The sequence below is a fragment of the Grammomys surdaster genome, unplaced genomic scaffold (assembly GCF_004785775.1).
Source record: "Grammomys surdaster isolate TR1022 unplaced genomic scaffold, NIH_TR_1.0 126133, whole genome shotgun sequence".
Taxonomy (NCBI): Eukaryota; Metazoa; Chordata; class Mammalia; order Rodentia; family Muridae; genus Grammomys; species Grammomys surdaster.
This window is the reverse complement of record NW_021620941.1, coordinates 2,242,877-2,262,228: the sequence shown is the minus strand read 5'-3', so window position 1 is coordinate 2,262,228 and position 19,352 is coordinate 2,242,877. Positions and strand designations below refer to the sequence as shown.

The 19,352-nt window shown below is 45.4% G+C and overlaps 1 protein-coding gene across 2 annotated transcripts in view; it reads left to right on the top strand.

Moving 5' to 3' along the window:
* The window catches only part of Nup214 (nucleoporin 214), a 91,115-nt gene that overhangs the window by 51,885 nt on the left and 19,878 nt on the right, over positions 1-19,352 (top strand). For both annotated transcript variants that reach the window (XM_028757192.1, XM_028757191.1), the window contains exons 25-30: positions 2,165-2,240; positions 3,370-3,448; positions 7,314-7,404; positions 10,429-10,487; positions 13,523-15,289; positions 18,551-18,621. In XM_028757192.1, the coding sequence (XP_028613025.1) occupies positions 2,165-2,240; positions 3,370-3,448; positions 7,314-7,404; positions 10,429-10,487; positions 13,523-15,289; positions 18,551-18,621 (2,143 nt within the window). The remainder of the gene's footprint in view (positions 1-2,164; positions 2,241-3,369; positions 3,449-7,313; positions 7,405-10,428; positions 10,488-13,522; positions 15,290-18,550; positions 18,622-19,352) is intronic.

Here is a 19,352-nt window from a genome sequence, read left to right as displayed (position 1 = left end):
AGAGAGAGAGAGAGAGAGAGAGAGAGAGAGAGAGAGAGAGAGAGAGATGTCTGTGTATGTGCCTGGTGTCAGTGTAGCCGAGTAAAGGGCATTGGCTCCCTAGAGTTGGAGTCGGAGGTGATGGTGAGCTAGGGTTTCAGTGGGGCTCCTCTACAAGTGCACTTGCCACTGAGTAGCTCTCTGGCCCAATTGTTTGGTGGCTTTGTTTGTTTGTTTTCAATAACAGAGTTTACAAGCAGTGTCAAGTCCATTTCCGGTTCCTCTTGTTACTCAGTGTGACAGCCCTGAGCCGGCTTTCACAAATATCCCCATGAGCATTTCTCTTGTTGTCTTCCCTCATTTGCATGTGTCCGTGTGCAATTCTTTGCACACTCATTCAGGCGTGTACTGTTTACCATTTGTCCCTTTTAGTCAAGGTAGAAATTTATTTATTTATTTATTTATTTATTTATTTATTTATTTATTTATTTTTCGAGGCAGGGTTTCTCTGTATAGTCCTGGCTGTCCTGGAACTCACTCTGTAGACCAGGCTGGCCTTGAACTCAGAAATCCACCTGCCTCTGCCTCCCTCTGCACGCTGGGATTAAAGGCATGCACAGCCACAGCCTGGCTCAAGGTAGAGATTTCTTGAAGCTAGTTTGTTAGTAGATTTATTGGCTGCCTGTGCCAAACAGCATTTCTGTACAGAGATGTCACATGGTATAGTGTGCTGGTTTGGTGCCTCCTGGTTTTTTGTTTGGGGATTCCGGATGCCTGGGAGACATGTGGCATGCTCACAAGTAATAGAACAGTGACCATGCACAACTATGCCTTCCTGATTTAATTACCATCATGTTGTCACTAAGATTTGGATAAAATAATGTTCATTTCTAGTTTTACATAAAAGAGGTTTACATAAAAGAGGTTTACCTGTGGTTCCCTGAGCTCAGACTTTCCTGTCAGCAAGTTGGCTGCATCCACTCCAAGATCTCGGATCCCAGCAGTCTCACCAGCACATTCTGGGTCTTGGTTGGAAGAAGGCAGGCACAGCACCTAAGGCCCTGAACGGTGGAGCATCTCAGGGCACTCCTGCATCTTCACTTGCTTTGGCAGAATCATTGTGAGGGGTTTTATTTCATTGAAAATGAGTCTGTTTTTCTTCTTCAACCTAATCAAGTGTGGGAAGTTTATATGTTGTTCCACAGAGAATTTAGATGGACCTTTGAGGACTAAACGCTTTGCTAATTTCCTCTTTCAAACAAAAAAAAAAAAATTTTTTTTTTTTTTGAGACCAGGTTTTTCTATGTAGCCCTGGCTGTCCTTTAACTCACATAGAACAGGCTGGCCTGGAACTCAGAGATCTGCCTGACTCTTGCCCATGAGTACCAGAATTAAAGTCATGTGCCACCACTGCCTGGCATCAAATTAATTTTTGGTGGAAAGTTATTAATAATCTCTCAAATCTGAAAAGAGCTCTAAAAACTCACATCCCACAACTACAACTGCAGCTATTCATTTCAGTTACAGTAATTCTGCACTTAGGACAAAGAACTTTAGAAGCTTTTCCTAACTGATAAGAACTTCCTCTGTGACTGCTGCCACCGGCTAGGTAGTGAAACAATGGTTCCCTAAGCACAGTAGTCAGGTTTAGTGAGAGGCTCCTTGAAAATCGGGGTGTACCTTCATTCACAGAGTAACCAAGACATAGGCTGGGAACAGCAGGTGTGCTGTGGAGTCCACCAGAGCTGCTGTGTAAACATCCAGTCTTGGGCAGCACCTTTGCTGTATGTGCGACTGATCATTTGTGCTTCAAAGTTCCTGTAGAACATCTTTTTTTCAGGCTTGAAAAAGAGAATCAGAACTTCCCAATCTAAAACCAGGGAAGCAGGAAGGGGGAATGCCAGTTGTACCAATAAGAACAGCATCTATTTGGAAATGGTTATAAATTATTTCAAGGAATTATAGATAGGTAGGAGAAAGTTAACAAAGTTGTTTGTTTGAATTTTATATCATTGAAAACCCAGATTTCATTTAAAACCAATTCTTCAACAAAATGTCTGGTTTTGGTTGGGGTCCCAGACTATATGCCGCCCCAAAGTGTTTTCATGTATTGAGCAGGAAACTGGCTTGAGGATGAACATGTTTGCCCCCAGTAATGTCTGAGCAAACACTTTCTGTCTTTCAGTTCTTCAGTGCCCCACCCAGCATCTAAAACCCCCCATGCAGTGTTAGCCCCAGTGGCTGCCAGCCAAGCCAAGCAGGTAAGTTACTGATGTGTTCTTTAGCAGTATGTCTCTGTAACTGAAGATCATTTTATGATTTGACTTCATTTAAATGAATGTGATTCTTAGAAAGTGCTGTTGCTTCTTTTCCTTAGTTCATGGCAGTCTTAACATGGTTAACCAGTTGAAGTCACTGACTTTCTGCTCTAGTCTTCTTAGGCCATATGCTAACAGAGTGCTCTTGGATGAAATGTTTTAGTTTGCCATTTATTTTGTTTTTCTTACCATTAACTTAGTCCATGCAACTGACTTGTCCAGTAGGTGTTTAGATACGTCCTTTTTGAGGCAGCCGAGGTCAAGTGAGTCCCGTGGCACATCCAGTCAGTTATTGATAGAAACAGCTGGGACCCAAGGCTGACTGATCTGCCCTTTGCTTCTCCCACTGCACTGTTGGAATTCGGTGTTGGGTATGGACTGTCTTAGTCCTCCAGCTCTGCCTTTCAATTTGCATGCTTTCAGTGATGATGTGTCTAGCTCTGACTTTTGACTGATTGTAAGCAGTTAAATGGTGAAAAAGAAAATAATAAAGAAAGTGGGGAGAGGAGTGTTAATTAGGAGGAGGCTAGAAGGGAAACCAAGCCGTCTCTGGAGCTTTCCCAGCAGTCCTGGTTTCTCTCAGATCTCTCTTGGAGATGAGCTGCTTTAGATTTCACTTGAATCCATAGTTTGAGAAGGCACCATTAGCTGCCGACTGTGGGTTCCCAACACCATCCTGTGCCTTAGTCTGCCTCTGTTCTCCATGGAGGACGGATAGTAAGTCATACATACAGCATGGCAGGTGAGGCAGAGGCACTGGCTGCAGGTGGAAAGCTCAGGTGGTTCTCCTGCTCACAGTTCTAAACTCACTGTGTTCTTCATCGGCCCATCCAGTCTTCTACCAAGTATTCAAGTGCCATTCTGAGAAGTCAGCAGAGAATCACGCAGAAGCCTCCAGTGTGATGTTACTACATTTTTTTATTTTTCTTTTCCTCCTTTTCTTGGGTAATTAAACTGAATTCTAGTATTTGTGTTTACTTAGTTTATATTTTTACATTTCTGTTTCACACATTCACTTATTCCAAGGATAGCTAGCAGTTTAACATAAACATTTTTCTTGTGTTCTGTACAGGGGTCTCTGATAAATTCCTTCAAGCCATCAGGACCCACAGCAGCATCCTGTCAGCTGTCCTCTGGGGATAAAGCTGTAGGTGAGTCTGCATGTCCGGTTCATGAGAAGAAAGACGAAAAGTGCTCCTGAGAGCTCCCTGTGTAGATCCCGGAGCCAATAGGTAGGAAGGCAGATGCCATATTCCAGAGGCCTCTGCTCTGAGGAATTGTAAGGACATCGATAAGCCCTTTGATACTTTCGAAAACTTAGAGTTTAGACTTTAGCCTCAGCATGAGAAAACGTCTGATGGTCTTTTTCTAAGAGAAGCAATAGCAATGTCTTTGTGCCTCGCTGCATGATCAGTGTTTAGAGAGAAGCATGTTAGACAGTTGTGCACTGTTCCCTCTTCTCAAAGGGAAAGAACTCTCATACCTCTTGACGCCCTTGCAGGTAAATTACTTTCTTTCCTTTCCTCTCCCTTCATTTCCCTTCTCTTTTCCTCTCTCCTTCCCTTTCCTTTCCCCTGTCTCTCTTCCTTTCTATATGAGATCCTGAGGAACATGTTTCATGTAGGTCAAGCATGACATACCAAATTTGATAAGTAGCTACAGATGGTAATCTTGCCTCTGCCTTCCCAGTATGAGGATTCTGTGCATGTGCCACGCACATGGTTTTATACAGTGCCGGACTGTCTGTCTGTGTGCTTGGGAAATACTGCTTCAGCTGAGCTACATTCTCAGCCCCTTCACAGTAACTATTCAAAGATCACTAAAATAGGGGCTGGAGAGATGGCTCAGTGGTTAAGAGCACTGACTGCTCTTCCAGAGGTCCTGAGTTCAATTCCCAGCAACCACATGGTGGCTCACAACCATCTGTAATGTGATCTGATGCCCTCTTCTGGTGTGTCTGAAGACAGCTACAGTGTACTCACAATAAAATAAATAAATCTTTTAAAAAAAAAAAAATCACTAAAATAGATAAAACACAGCATACTTGGTATAGTGTAAGATCCTATTAGGAAGGTTAATAATACAAGGTTTTATTGCTTCACAGACTTGCCAATTAACTGAAGCATAAATATTTTTGATTAAGTTAGCTTTTATAGTAGCTGGAAGTGTTTTGACCATAGTATAATTTGCCAAGGTTTGTGCTACTCCAGGGAATGACCTGCCTGGACTGGCAAGGGGATGAGAAAAACTGGGGTCAAGTGGGCCAGCCACAGCATCCTGGGAGCTCAGCATGTAGATTATATCCACTTGAGTGGAGAGGCAGGGCTAATACATACTGCTAAACAAGGAGGCAGGCTTAGCTAAGCTTGGTAGGAGCAGTTTCTGTAGGGAGCAGTCTCCAGACTGCAAGCAGGGGTGTGGGGAAAAGCTACAGTGCGTGTTTTCTGCACAAACTATATTCACACTTAGATCATGAGGAAAAGCTTTTGCCTTTGGAGCTGAGGCGTTAATCTTTGTCATGGTTAGGACCCTGTCAAGCATTATGCATTCACTAAGGACTCCATTGGTTCCCCTTACCTAACCACAGATGCTATCCATGAGCATCTCTTAGTGTCTGCCACTGATCTCCTGTACCACTCGGTGGAGCACTCAAAGCTTCCATCAACCAGCCTGTGCTGACTTAGTTCTGCACCACAGCTTGTGTGTCTAACTTCTGTTCCATTCACATCTGATAGCAGGCTCAGACTGGACAGCACGCAGCAGCTGCCCCTCTCATAATGGCCGCTCAGGCACTTCCTTTCTCCGTCATGCAGAACCTAAGTGAAGCTCAAAGTGTTCTCGTGTGCCCATGCACTCACATGTGCACATATTCACACACACACACACCACTCTAGGCTAAGGCAAGTTTAGTGGGTTCAGCAAACACTTGAGTCATTTAGGTTAATATTTTTGAAAAAGGTTCAAAGGCATGATCTTACTTCTCTGAAGGACTTTGTTGCAAAGCCCTTATTCCACTTAAAGTTAAGATTGGAGGAGTCCTAAGGCCTTTGCAGCAGGCCTGTCTATCTCAGGCAGCAGTCTGGCCTGCATCTCTCAGCCCCTCATTTTTCACTGCTGCCGTCCCTTGCAGGTAATCATGACTTAAGAGAGCTTTTCTCTTTTAGACTGGAAACATCCCTGAACACCCAGCGTGCATTTGCAGAAACCTTTTCTTTTTTTATTTGAGATAAAGTCTCAAATGGTAGCTCAGGCTAACCTGTAACTTACTATAACAGGCTAGCCTTGACCTTGAGCTTATTTCAATCCTCCTGCTTCAACTTCCCAAGTAGTAGGGAAATATAGGTATGGTGACTCATGCATGTGCTTGCTTGCTCGCTCGCTCTCTCTTTCCCTCCCTCCTTCCCTCCCTCCCTCCTTCCCTCCCTCCCTCTCTCCCTCTCCCCCTTCCTCCTTTTCCCTCCCTCCTCTCCTCTCTCGTATGTGTATTTCTCAAACCTGTAGAATGGCTCTTCTACTCATAGGACTACTTTCTTGTAGCCTGGTGGTGGCAGCATACGCCTTTATTCCCAGCAAACCCGAGCAGGTCTCTATGAGTTCAAGTCTGGCCTGTTCTACATAGTGAGTTCCAGGTCAGCCAGAGTTACACAAAGAATTCCTGTCTGGGGGGGAGGGGGGTAATTCTTGTTTAACTGCTCATGACATGGTTATATGCAAAAACATCAGTGTAAATATGACATGTAAAAGGTGAAAGCTGTCCTGGGAATATGTTTTAAAGGTGCCCTTGAGAATTTTATGATCCTGGGCAGTGGTGGTACACTGCATATCTTTGATCCCAGCTCTCTAGAAGCAGAGGGCAGGGGCTTTCTGTGAGTTCAAGGTCTAGAGTGAGTTCCAAGATAGCCAAAGGTACACGAAGAAACCTCGTCTTGAAAAAACAAACAAACAAACAAAAATAATTTTATATATATCTCTTGAGGTGTTTTGTTTGTTGTTTTTTAGAATTGATACATTATGTAGTAGAAGGAGACATACATAGTGCTCCTGTGGATGTCAGGTGACTTCCTGACATCCACAGGAAGGGGACATCCTTGCGGAAGTCACTCCTTTCACCATGTGGGACCCAGGGATCTCAGTCTTGACAGCAGGTGCCTTTCCCTGATGGGCCATCTAGCTCCCTTGTCCCCTGCATTGTGTGAAACACCAGCAGGCCTTTCCTGTGTGCTCTTGGGACTTGTTCCTCTGCTCTTCTTCCAGCCTTGCTACAGTCGAACACTCTATTCCTCTCTCTGCCAGATTCACTGTACTCATTTACATAACGGCTGACCTGGGATAGCATCTAAGCAGCACTCTGCTGACAGTTGAGGCGCTTCTTATATGTTAGTCATGGACCAGCCTGCACTGAGCATCCTTCTACAACCCACATTGCATTTCAGTACTGAAGGAAGAGTAGCATGGGGCTGATATCTAGTGTCTGCTTAGTATCTGCTTCTATCATGTGTAGCAAGAGTCCGTTACCTCTGTAAATTAGGAAGGAAGGAAAGAAAGAGAGAGAAAGAAAACTGGAATTTGCTGAATTTCAAAGAAAAAGTAAACCTATGGAAAAGGCAGAAATCTATAGATAACTTCGAGGACATTGCTTAGAAATGCTCGCTGTGTCAGCTTACTTATCTTGGGATTTTCTCCCTACGTATATGAAAAGCATTTTCCAGTCAGTTGGTCTAGAAGATTGTATCCTCAGCTCTGAAGTTAGGCTGCATGGAGGTTGTTTTGCTGTCTTTTTTGGAAAGGAGAGTGTGTCATGCCTTGACAGAACCAAAGAGCAAGACTAAGAGACCTTGAGCACAAGGAGGTGATACCCCAGCTTGCCTTGGCTTGAGGCTTGTCACAGGATACACTGGAGGTTCCAAAACCTGGAGCTGTGGCTCTGAGCAGCAGCACACAGTCTGAGTGTATAGGGAATTACCAGAACGGCACTCCTAACTGACTTTTGGAATATCCTTATTTTGTCCATTTCAGGTCCAGGGACAGCCAAGACAGAGTCAGCTGTGACCTCAACTCCATCTGCTGCGGGCCAGCTCAACAAACCTTTCTCGTTGGCCTCCCCAGGGTCAGTGGGTGAACTTGTTTTGTGCTAAGTCACTATCAGCCAGATCCACGACAGCCCTGAGCGCTCACATCTGTGCCAGTACATCTGCAGACAGTGGTAGTAGTTGACAGTTGAATGTTATAACTGCTTTTCCTTTGTGGTTCAGTGTTATTATCATATTTGCTGTTTTTGAGCTTAAGCCTCCTTTCTTCTGGCAGAGAATGTTCCCTTCTGTAGGTCATCGGGTGTAGCATACCAGGTGTTTTCATTCTGACACTGTTTAGTGAGTAGTCAGCCTGGCTCTAGAATAATCAGACTACACTGGATTGGGTCTCTTGACCTGTACAGAAAATGTAGTGAAAGACAGTAACCATTCTAAAATTTTGGTTTGTAAAGAGACGGTAGGGGTTAGGGGCTCAACAGAGACTCATTTAGCTGAGATTGGCCTCACATTTGCTATGTGGCCAAGGATGTCTTTAAACTCCTGAAACTCCTACCTCTACTTCCTAAGTGCTGGGATTGTAGTATAACCCACCAGTAATGGGGATCTGTTCCCAAGAAACAGTGACAACCATGGGTGTGGATTTGAGAATCAGGCTGATGAAATGAAAACACGTTTAAACCTCATCCGTTATTCATTAAGGACTGAGAGTACCCGTTTTTTTTGGTAAAAGCTAGGCAAGTTGCTGAAGCTAGCCCTTCCTAGCTTGCCAGAATAGAATCAGAGTGTGACTGCTTCCCAAGCCTTCTGGCACACTTGTTGCCACGGAAAGGCTGTGTGATGTTTGTGTTAGAGAAGCCCCTAGTGCTTTCACTGTCTGCCTCTGTGTTTGGGCTCCACTCACTGCACCCCAGTTCTTCTGAGTAATGTGTTTGTGCACACCCTTCAGCATCAAGTGGGAAGAGGCACTGAGTTAACTAGGAAGTCATTGCTGCTATACCTCCCAGGGATGACTGAAGCAAATTTTAAAGAGTAGGTCAAAGCCAAGGATTACCGTATCCTTTACAAATATAATGATTAATCTTCATGTCTCTAAAATGATAGTGTTCTTCCAGTTTGTAAAGAAAGCTGGAAAGGTTTGGGTCAGAGAGCCAGTGGCCGATCTATTTGATAAAATTTCTTTGCCAAGGTTAAGGCCAGCCAATAAAGAAAAATATTTTTGCTTTTTAGTGTGATTTAAAAAAAAAAATGTGGCCGGGCGTCGGTGGCGCACGCCTTTAATCCCAGCACTTGGGAGGCAGAGGCAGGTGGATTTCTGAGTTCGAGGCCAGCCTGGTCTACAGAGTGAGTTCCAGGACAGCCAGAGCTACACAGAGAAACCGTGTCTCGAAAAACCAAAAAAAAAAAAAAAAAAAATGTGTAGGACTGGAGAGATGCCTCAGTGGTTAAGAGCACTGACTGCTTTTCCAGAGGTCCTGAGTTCAATTCCCAGCAAACACATGGTGGCTCATAACCATCTGCAATGGGGTCTGATGCCCCCTTCTGGTGGGTCTGAAGAGAGCAATGGTGAATACATAAAATAATACATAAATAATCTTTTTTTAAAAATGTGTAGCATGTCCTCAGGAGGTCTTTGTCCACTTGAGAATGGCAGTGATAGATGACAAAACCTGGATTGTAAATGTACCTTTTATTCTCCTATAGTCACTGTTGGCTCTGAGGCTCTGCCTCCACTTGCTAGCCTAGGCCTAGTCCTGGAAGCTTCTTGCCTACATACTATGGAATCGAGGCCTAAAACATTTTCAGCCTCTGTGGCTTGCAGCTGAATAAGTTCACCCTTTCTACCTGTTTCTGAACTCTTTCTGGCTGGTTTAACTCAGCTCTTCTGGTTCAAACTCCTCTCCCAGTTGACTGATTGAATCTGGCTTTTATCTAGGCCTCTGAATTGCTTGGCTTGGCGTCAAACTCACTCTAGCAATCTGTTCTAATCTTCTGGCTCCTTTTCATTCTCTAGCTTGTTCTGTCTTTACCTGTGTCTAGGTTGTTCTCTCTTCAACCTATCTCTGTAAAACTCTCCTGGTAATGCTGCCTCCTTCTCCCTCTCTGCTGCACTACTCTCCCTCTCAACTCTACTGTATTCCTGAACTGTCTTCTCTTCTTCCTGTACTGTCTATGTCTCCCTCAAGTAGCTTCCCTTCCCTCTATCTTCTTTAAAGAGTTGGGCATATCCTATTCTGACATCACTTTCAATCCTGGCTGCTTCCTTCTGCAAACTAACTTTACCTTCATTGTTTGGGATTAAAGGTGAGTACTAAGAGTCTATATTTCAGCCAGAGGTGTGTATGCTAAGGGTCCAACCACACCCTAACTGGAAACAGGTTCAGAGATCCTGTAACACTGATTCCTGGCAATATTTAATGTATTGGATAGGCTTGGTGCTCCATGTGCTTTAGTTATTCAGGAAATCTGCATCCTTGCTGCTGTTTGTAGTAAGCTGCTTTGACCTGATGTTGCATTCTCTGCACTGTAGCTCTCCTGACATGCTCCTGGACTTGGGGCAGGTGCCCAGAGATTCTCCCTATTCTCCTTTCTGCTCCCTTGGCAGCCTTTCCTTCCACTCACTAGGCAAGTGTCTGCTCCAATGTCATCTACACATGCTTAGTGCAAGATAAGTCTTGAACCAGGCGGTGGTGGCACACCCCTTTAATCCCAGCACTTGGGAGGCAGAGGCAGGAAGATTTCTGAGTTCAAGGCCAGCCTGGTCTACAGAGTGAGTTCCAGGACAGCCAGGGCTACACAGAGAAACCCTGTCTTGAAAGACCTAAAAAAAAGAGAGAGAGCTAAGTCTTCCCAAGCCTCCTGTGAAACCCAGCCATCCAGCCAAAGCCTTCCTGCTGCTGCTCCTTCCTGCCTCCTCTCCAAAGTGTGCAACCTGCTTGGAGGTGCTGGGTACCTCTGAGATGCATATTTTAACTGTGCTGTTACTGATCACTTGATGTAAATTCTCCAAGGGCATATGATATGAATGAGTTATAAGGAGGAGTATGTAAAAGCTGGTGCCGTGTTGAGTTTGCCCCGTGTAACTTCTCTTTTTCCACCTTCAGGGCCTTTACTTTTGGGACAATCACACCAGCCCCGTCTTCTAGTCTCACTGCTGCACCAGGTACTGTCCCCGTGTTGCGTAGTATTCTTTGTTTCCCTCATGGGAGAAGCGCTGTTTGTGAGTGTATACTGGCACTGTAGCTTTGTGGCTCTTCTTCCCTTGGTACAATCAGGTTGGTAGTGGTGATGTACATCAGAGACATGTTAAAGGGCTGAGAGTAGCTCGGCGGCAGGGCAGGGCAGGGCAGGGCAGGGCAGGGCAGGGCAGGGCAGGGCAGGGCAGGGCAGGGCAGGGCAGGGCAGGGCAGGGCGCCTTCCCAGCACACAGGACGCCCTGACTTGAGTTCATAGCAGCAGGGCAACAGCAGAATGTTTAACCCAGAACTTGATGTGGGGCTGCTGACAAGGCTCAGCACCTGGGCCAGGCCAAGCATCTCAATGTCATTCCTGGGACCCATATGGAAGAAGAAAACTGACCCCCGAAAGTCACCCTCTGCCTGCCACATTCTCTGTAACATGCAAACATACACACAGAATAAAATATTTTAATGCAATCATCTTTTTTTATAAACCTATTGTGAAGGAGATCTGTTTACATAATTATAAAGAGGGAAAAGACTTGCTTCTCAAAATCCCATTTGCTGTAATAGTCTAATGTTAACATGCAAACTTAGTCCCAAGAAGAGGTGGGCACAGTACCATGGAAGTAAAAGATCAAACCTGGTCCTAAACACTGGCCCACATACCTGTGCGAGGAATCTAGACCCACCCAAAAAAGAACAGTTTTGTCAGTTTCCTCCAAGCTCTCTAAGTAATTAAGTATATTTTCATTTTATTCAAAAGGAAGACTTTACTGTGACATGTTTTTATCAGGAAACAGATATGAACTGTAGGATGGAGTCTCAAGTCACTGCCATTCTGTTGTGCAGAGCTTTGTCTTTAGCTAGTTCTCATGTAACCTCCTATCTTCTGTCACCTTGACTGGGTCTGCTGACACAGGCTTAGCATCTCAGCTACTTAGAAGGGGATAGGAAGCCGGGCGGTGGTGGCGCACGCCTTTAATCCCAGCACTTGGGAGGCAGAGGCAGGAGGATTTCTGAGTTCAAGGCCAGCCTGGTCTACAGAGTGAGTTCCAGGACAGCCCGGGCTACACAGAGAAACCCTGTCTCGAAAAACCAAAAAAAAAAAAAAAAAAAAAAAAGAAGGGGATAGGAAGCTCTCAGATTTAAAGCCTGTCTAGGCTGCAGAGTTGGTTATGTCCAGCCAGGGCAACTTAGCACTGGATTTCCTCAAAATAAAAAGTAGAAAAGGGACTGGAAGATGGCATGCAGCTCTGGAACACTTGCTAGGCATAGATAAGCCCCTGTCCAGGGGTCAGGGGATCATGCTAGTGGCTCACAGTCCTCTCCCATGGCTTTGCCATGCTTTATAGTCTGGCTACTCTTTGTTTGTTTGTTTGTTTGTTCGTTTGAACTATGTATGTGATAAACATCAGTCACCTTTAGTTTTTTAATCAACAAACCTTTTCTGTATCTGTGCTGGGAATAGAACCTAATGCTTTGTATTTAACAAATCTTTTCTCAAAATTTTATTATGAGACATGGTGTCATCATTACTTAATCTGGTCTCAAACTCCTTGGCACAGGTGATCTTGTCTTAGCCATCTCTAAGTACCTGGGACTATAGTTGTGGGCCACCATGCCCAGCTGACAGATTGTCTGGTACTTTCTGTGTGTACTCAAGTACTAGAGTTTCCTAGTCATAAGGAGCCTCTCCTAATATTCATATCCCCATATGAATGGGGTACTGAATGCAGAGCAGACACTAATTCTGGTCTAGATGGCGCTCTCTCTCTCTCTCTCTCTCTCTCTCTCTCTCTCTCTCTCTCTCTCTCTCTCTCTCTGTGTGTGTGTGTGTGTGTGTACACGTGTACACGTGTACACGTGTATGCATGCACCAGCACACATATGTGCTTGTATGTGTAAGTCCAAGCATGCATGTGTATAGGTCAGAAGATGACCTGGGGTCTTAGTCCTGCCTTCCACCTTGTTTAGAATCAGATGGGTCTCTTGTTTACCATTACATTCATCTGGTTAGCTGACCCACATTCCAAGAGTTATCCTGTCTCCAGCTTGTCTCTTGGTTTAGAAGCACTGTATTCACGTTACTGTGTCTGGCTTTATGTGAGTATTGGAGTTTGGCTTTTTACTTTTGTTTTTGGGTTGGTTTTGTTTTCGTTTTTCTAGGCAGGGTTCTCTGTGTAGCCCTCCCTCTCGATCTGTCCTTCAACTCACTTTGTAAATTAGCCTGGTCTCAAATGGTGGTGTAGTTCTGACTTGGGTCCTCACATTTGTAAGGTAATCTTTGCCTACCAAGCTACCTCCCAGTCCTGCTCACTCATTTGCTTGTGAAAAAATCCACTCAGAAATATGAAAGCTTGGAGAAGAACAAAACCATTGTTCAGATCATAAGGAAATAAAAGTAAGGATAAGAAGCAGTAGTAATCCACAGCAACTCTGAATCAGTGCAATAATGGATAACAACCCAAAAGCCATAAACGACATCACCAGTCATATAATGCCATACTCAGCAGGACCGTAGTAAACAGCTTAAGTGTAGGAAAAATTACCATCTGTGGGTTGACACTGTCCTTAAACAGTGAAGAGCTTCCAGGCTGGGTTCAGTTGGGCTATGATGGTTACCCATAGATTAGCTGATGCCCAGAGGGGGAGGGAAGCCATTACCCAGGGCACTATGTTGAGCACAGTCAAGAAAGTCACATAGGTAGGAACTGTTGTTCTTCTCTTTGGGGGCAATGTGTCCATTTCATGAATCCTAGATGTCCCATGTTTGTTTTGATGTAGTGACCATAAACAGAATCTTCACTCCTTCCCACTTGAGAGCTGACTCTGGCAGTGCTAACGCTCCTGTGCACAGCAAGCGGTCATTCTGCCCTTTTGAGACAACCCTGCCATTAGAACCATAAGTCTCTTCCCTGACTGAAGAGAAAGATTGCCTTAGAAGGGCAATCAGTGGAAATGTGATGAATTCTAGTTTGCTAATTCAACTCTTTTCCTGGTTTCTTTTTCTTGCTAGGGACTGCACCCCCCACTAAAGAGTCAAACCAGCTTGAGGCGTTCTCCTTTGGCGGGGGAGGCAAACCTTTTTGTGAGACCATTCCTGGAAACTCCCCTGCCACAGTAGCCACATTTGCACCCAGCACTTCTGTAACAACTGCCTCTCTGGAAGACTCTGTTCCGTCCAGCAGCAAACCTGCAGCTCCTTCTGAAACTACTATGTCCACTGCCTCTAGCAAATTGGAAACTCCACCATCCAAGTTAGGAGAGCTTCTGTTCCCAAGTTCTCTAGCTGGAGAGACCCTAGGGAGCTTCTCGGGACTGCGTGTTGGCCAAGCTGAGGATTCTACAAAGCCAGTTAGTAAGACCTCCTCCACAAACCTAGCTGGAGCCCAGCCAGCCAAGCCCGCAGGGTTTAGCTTTCCTAGTGCTTCAGTGTTAGGAAAGCCAGTGGAGCCCCCTGTGGTGTCCTCTGTTAGCCCTGCCCCAGCAGCACCAGCCTCAGCTCTGAATGTGAGCACTAGCAGCTCCTCGGCAACTGTCTTTGGCAGTGTACCCCTTACCAATGCTGGACCTTCTGGGCTCATTGGTTTTGGTGGGGCCTCTTTGGCTAGTAGCAAAGCTAGTTTCTCATTTGGAAACCAACAGACTAGTAGTACAACATTATCCACTACCCCAGTATCAACCTCAGTTGCCCCTTCCCTTCCAGCATCTTTCCCTACTTTGTCATTTGGTGGCCTCTTGAGTTCACCATCAGCTTCTTCTCTGCCCGTGTCCTCTGGTAAGAGCACAGAGGAGGCCACACCACCAGCTGTGCCTGATAAGTCAGACCACAGTGAAGTTTCAGCATCAACCCCCTTACTTCCAGTACAGCAACAGTCACCTCAGATTCCCCAGGCATCTCTGCAAACTGCTGACCCTGTCAAAAAAGAACCTGCTCCTGTGCAGACCACAGACAGCAGCGCAAGCAGACCAGCATCTTCTGCCAGCCTTACAGCATCTACAGAGTCCACTCCAGTAGCCCCAGGGGGCCCTGACAGCAAGACAGAGGCAGTGTCTCCTGCTTCCACCTTTGCAGGGCCTGGGCAGGCTGCTGTGGCAGCAGCTGTTCTCCCAGGAGCAGGCTTGGCAGCCAGCGAAGCATTGGGTACCCCTGGCACCTCCAGCACTGTCTCCAGCAGTACCCCAACTTCTGCCACAGAGACAGCTATATTTGGGACTGTCACTTCTGGCTCCTCAGTCTTTACACAGCCACCTGCTGCCAGTTCTAGCTCAGCATTCAACCAGCTCTCCAGTAACACAGCCACTGCGCCCTCTGCCACCCCCGTGTTTGGGCAAGTGGCAGCCAGCACAGCCACTGCCACACCACAGGCCAGCAGTTCAGGATTTGGCAGCCCTGCATTTGGCGCTTCAGCTCCTGGAGTATTCGGACAGACAGCATTTGGACAGTCCCCAGCCTTTGGGCAAGTAACAAGCAGCCCTGCTAGTGGTTTCTCCTTCAGCCAGCCTGGGTTCAGCTCCGTGCCTGCTTTCGGCCAGTCTGTCTCCTCTACTCCCACATCCACCAGCGCAAACGTCTTCGGAGCCACCTCAAGTACCAGCAGCCCTGGTTCCTTCTCATTTGGACAAGCTTCTAGCAGTACAGGAGGGACACTGTTTGGCCAAAACAACCCTCCTGCTTTTGGTCAGAGCCCTGGCTTTGGGCAGGGAGGCTCTGTGTTTGGTGGCACCTCGGCCACTACCTCTACAGCAGCACCTTCAGGGTTTAGCTTTTGTCAAGCCTCAGGTAAGAATTTGCAGAACATTTTGACTTTGTTCTCTTCTGTGCTATTTAAAACATTTATAATGAGCCTCCACTGTTCTTATAATTAAAAGAGAGGATTTGGGTGTGGTGGTACATTCCTATAATCCTTGCTTAGAGGGTAGAGGCAGGAGGATCAGAAGTTCAAGGCTCTTGGGTACATAATACATTCAAAGCCATCCCAGGCTATATAAAATCCTATCTTAAAAACTAATATCCAAGATGAAGGTAAGCGCTTAGTACCCACATGGCAGGACCTGCTTTGTCCTGATTGGCTGCACCCTGTGTCTCAGTATTGCTTTGATTCTCTTCCTCAGCAAGCTCTCTTCTTTGCTGACCACAAGACTACCAATTTTATAGATTAAAAAAGTACACCTTTTTGTTTAAGACCACAGCAAGTAATTTAACTCTTAATTGCAATTTTTTTTTTTTAATTTGAAGGGCATGTTAGAGACCCTAAAACTGTCAGACTCAGGCAGCCTGACCTCACAGTAGACAGTGCAGGTGATGGAGGAAAGATGACCCAGGTCTCCCATTTAGTTAATTGCTCTGGATAATTTTTATTTCTTTTGATGCCATCTTCCTTGTGGGAAGCAGTCATATTGCTACTTTAAATAGCAGTGACACATACACAAAATACACACATTGTACTATTTTTGAAGAGAAAACTGGATGCTTAATTCCGTATCCAATCTTAGCATCTGCTTTTACTTCTAAAAGTTCCCAGTGGACATACATGGTACTGTGGAGGTGTGTTCCAATTTGGGCTTTCTAGTGGTTCTCTTATGAAAGGCAGTTCCTTCCAGTCAGTCGTGGTACACACCTGTAATCCCAGCACTCAAGAGGCAGAAGGATCTCACGGAGTTTGAGGCCAGCCTGGTCTACAAATGGAGTACCAGGACAGCCAGGGTTACACAGAGAAACCCTACACAGGAAAAACACACACATACGTGGGGGGGGGGGGTCAGGGGGAGGAGTAGCGAGAAGAGAGAGAATTAATTCTTTAGCAGTTAGGCTCCAGAAGAAACAAAATATCAATGGTTTCTTGATAGGCAGGATTGCATGTAATTGCTGATTCATTTTTTCAGTGATAATTTATTCGAAACAACTTGTAATTTTGTTAAAAGAAAATGTTTCCCTTCTTTTAATGAGTGTTAAATTCTTACCAAAACAACTGTAAAGACACAGTAGGCAGAGAAACACAACTCTGAACACCTCCATCGCATTCCACCACCATCCCCTGAGGCTGTGCAAGCAAGTGACCCAAGTGGATGACGGGCATTTAATGGGCAGGGAGAAGGCCTAAGACTTAAAAGGAGAGTAAAATTTTGCCACTGCTCATCCTGAGCATCAAGAACAGGACTTTAAAAAGTCTGTGCGAACATCAGTGAGCCCACCCACCAAATTTGAAGCCTCCAAAGGGGTCTTTTTTAAACAGATTGCTTGGATAGATCCTGGGGCTGACCTCCAGGACTAGTTGAGGAATTAACATTTGTCTGTTCTCACCCCTCTAATAAGCTCCAGAAATGAGCTAGAAACCCCACCTCACCCCCCTTAGTTATAGGCCTGCATCACTTGCCTCACTTCCAGTTGTACCTGGCAGAAGATAATCCACCCTGATGGAATCCAGTGCTTGAGTGTATGTAGGTCAGGGAGAAAGATTCCTAGTGTAGGTCACTGGAAAGTACTCTTGTTAGCTGAGATTGTGAGGGTGTGCCACCCTGCCAGTTCCCACCACCTGGTAGGAGAGAAGACTTTAATCCTAGGGACATCAAAATTGATATTACTTTAAAATGCTAACAGTGAGGTAAGGGCCTTAAAATGGGCCCTCCGTGTGTATGGGTTCTGTACCTTCAGGTGCCTTGATTGGAATCCCTCCCTTGGATTGAAATAATTAGGGAAAATCTATACTGACCGTGTACACTTCTTCTTGTCATTACCCCTCAGCAGTACAAAGTAGCAGCTAGCTGATGTAGCCCTCCAGTATACTTCAGTTTTACCCTAAGTCATTCCAAGATGATGGAAGATATGTGGGAGGCTAGACACACAGGTTCAAACACCACACCACGTCATGAAAGAGACTGCTACATCCTCAGATTTTATATCTGGGTGTCCTCAGACATTTAGAACTGATCCCTTCTGAGTACTAAGGAACAGCTGTGTTTACATAGAATTTTCTCTGTTTCCTCAGTGGGGAAACATTTTTTTTAAAAAAATTGTTATTATATTGACATTTTTGTGTGTGTACATGCATGTATATAATATTTTTTGATCAGAATCACACACATCTCCATCCCCTGTCTTATCCTCCTCTCTTCTTCCCAGCAACCCCCTCCTGCTTTCTGTTTCTTTTCTTTCTTTAATGACTGACTGAGTTTGATAGTTTGATTAGCTTTTATGAGCATAGGTCTGGGATTCCTTACTGGATCACAAACAACTCACCCATAAATACACTGCTGAAGAAAAATGACTCCCCTCCTCCAGTAGCCATTAACTAACTACCAGTGGGTCCTCAACTAGGGGTTGGGCCTTATGTGTTCCTCCCCTTTCATGCTGGACAGTTAGCAGGCAGGTAAGTGTCCAGCATGTCATGTTTACATACATAACAGCCATGCCATGTTTACAAAACGGTTTTACTCCCTTCTGATGGTCATGCTCTTCAGTTCTTGATACTCCCTGCTCTGTCTTCCACGGTGTTCTGGGAACCTTTAGTCCAACTTCAGGGTAGGACACCTGACAGTCACTTTGTTTCAGCACAGTTAGCAGTCTCTTCCTTGACCAACTGCCCACTACAAAAAGCCTCTCTGACCACGACTGAGGACAGTGTTGATCTATGGGTATAATTACAAGTATTCAGAAAGAAATTGGAATTGTCTGTTTCACAGAACAACAATAATAGCTTCTTCCTGCATGTCTATGACCTTGTCAGCCTGGGCTTTTGACCAGCTTGTTGACAGTGCCAGGAACGAATTCCCTCCAGTGGAGCAGGGCTCTAAGCAGAAAGTTATTGGTTACTTCCATACATTCATGCCACGGCTGCATAAATAGGCCCATCTTTTCCAGCGGGTTAGTACTGGATGGAGCATACAGGATAAGATCCCCCCTGCAGAAGGCCAGTGATGGCTTTTGCACCCAGTGACGTTCATAACACATCTAAAGGCTGTGGGTGTTTTGATTTGGTTTGGGTTTAATTTTAATGTTAAAAATGATTTCTCCAAATTGAATCTTTGTCTTTGTGTCTTACAGGTTTTGGGTCTAGTAATACTGGTTCTGTGTTTGGTCAAGCAGCCAGTAGCGGTGGATCAGTCTTTGGCCAGGTGAGCGTACATGATTGTCTCTATTTGTGTGATCATCTTATCTAGTCTTTTCCCCAGTGTAATAGACTCGGTTTGTGCTCGGGGACATCTGGCAACACATTTAGTTCTGAAGCTACAGACCTCAGATGCCTCTAGGGTAAAGAAGACTGTGCCGATTAAAGAGAATCTCTAGTGTATGCGTCATTCTTTGGCAGTACCTTATCCCAGCCTGTGCTGATGTATAGAGAGGGAAGCCCACTATGGTGCTTACCCTCAGTGCCTAGGCCAGGCAGGCTCACCTGAGGGCACAGCAGTTCTAATACTGCTCTCTTGAGAAGAGTTTCGGGAGCCCTGTGAAGCACTGAGAGTGTGTGCTGTCTAGAGCATTTACCTCACAGAGTGCCAGACATTTGTCAGGATTCAGTAAGCTTTTCATATGGAAAGTTTGAACTTCACAAAAGATTAGGACTGGTATGAGGACTCAGTGGGTGCAGGGGCATGCTCACACATGTGCACTAACATGATAAATATTATTTAAAAGAGAAACAGGCCGGGTGGTGGTGACGCACGCCTTTAATCCCAGCACTTGGGAGGCAGAGGCAGGCGGATTTCTGAGTTCAAGGCCAGCCTGGTCTACGGAGTGAGTTCCAGGACAGCCCGGGCTACACAGAGAAACCCTATCTCAAAAAAACAACAACAAAAAAAAAGCACCATGAGGAGAGCAACAATACCAACCAACCACAGCTCCCAGG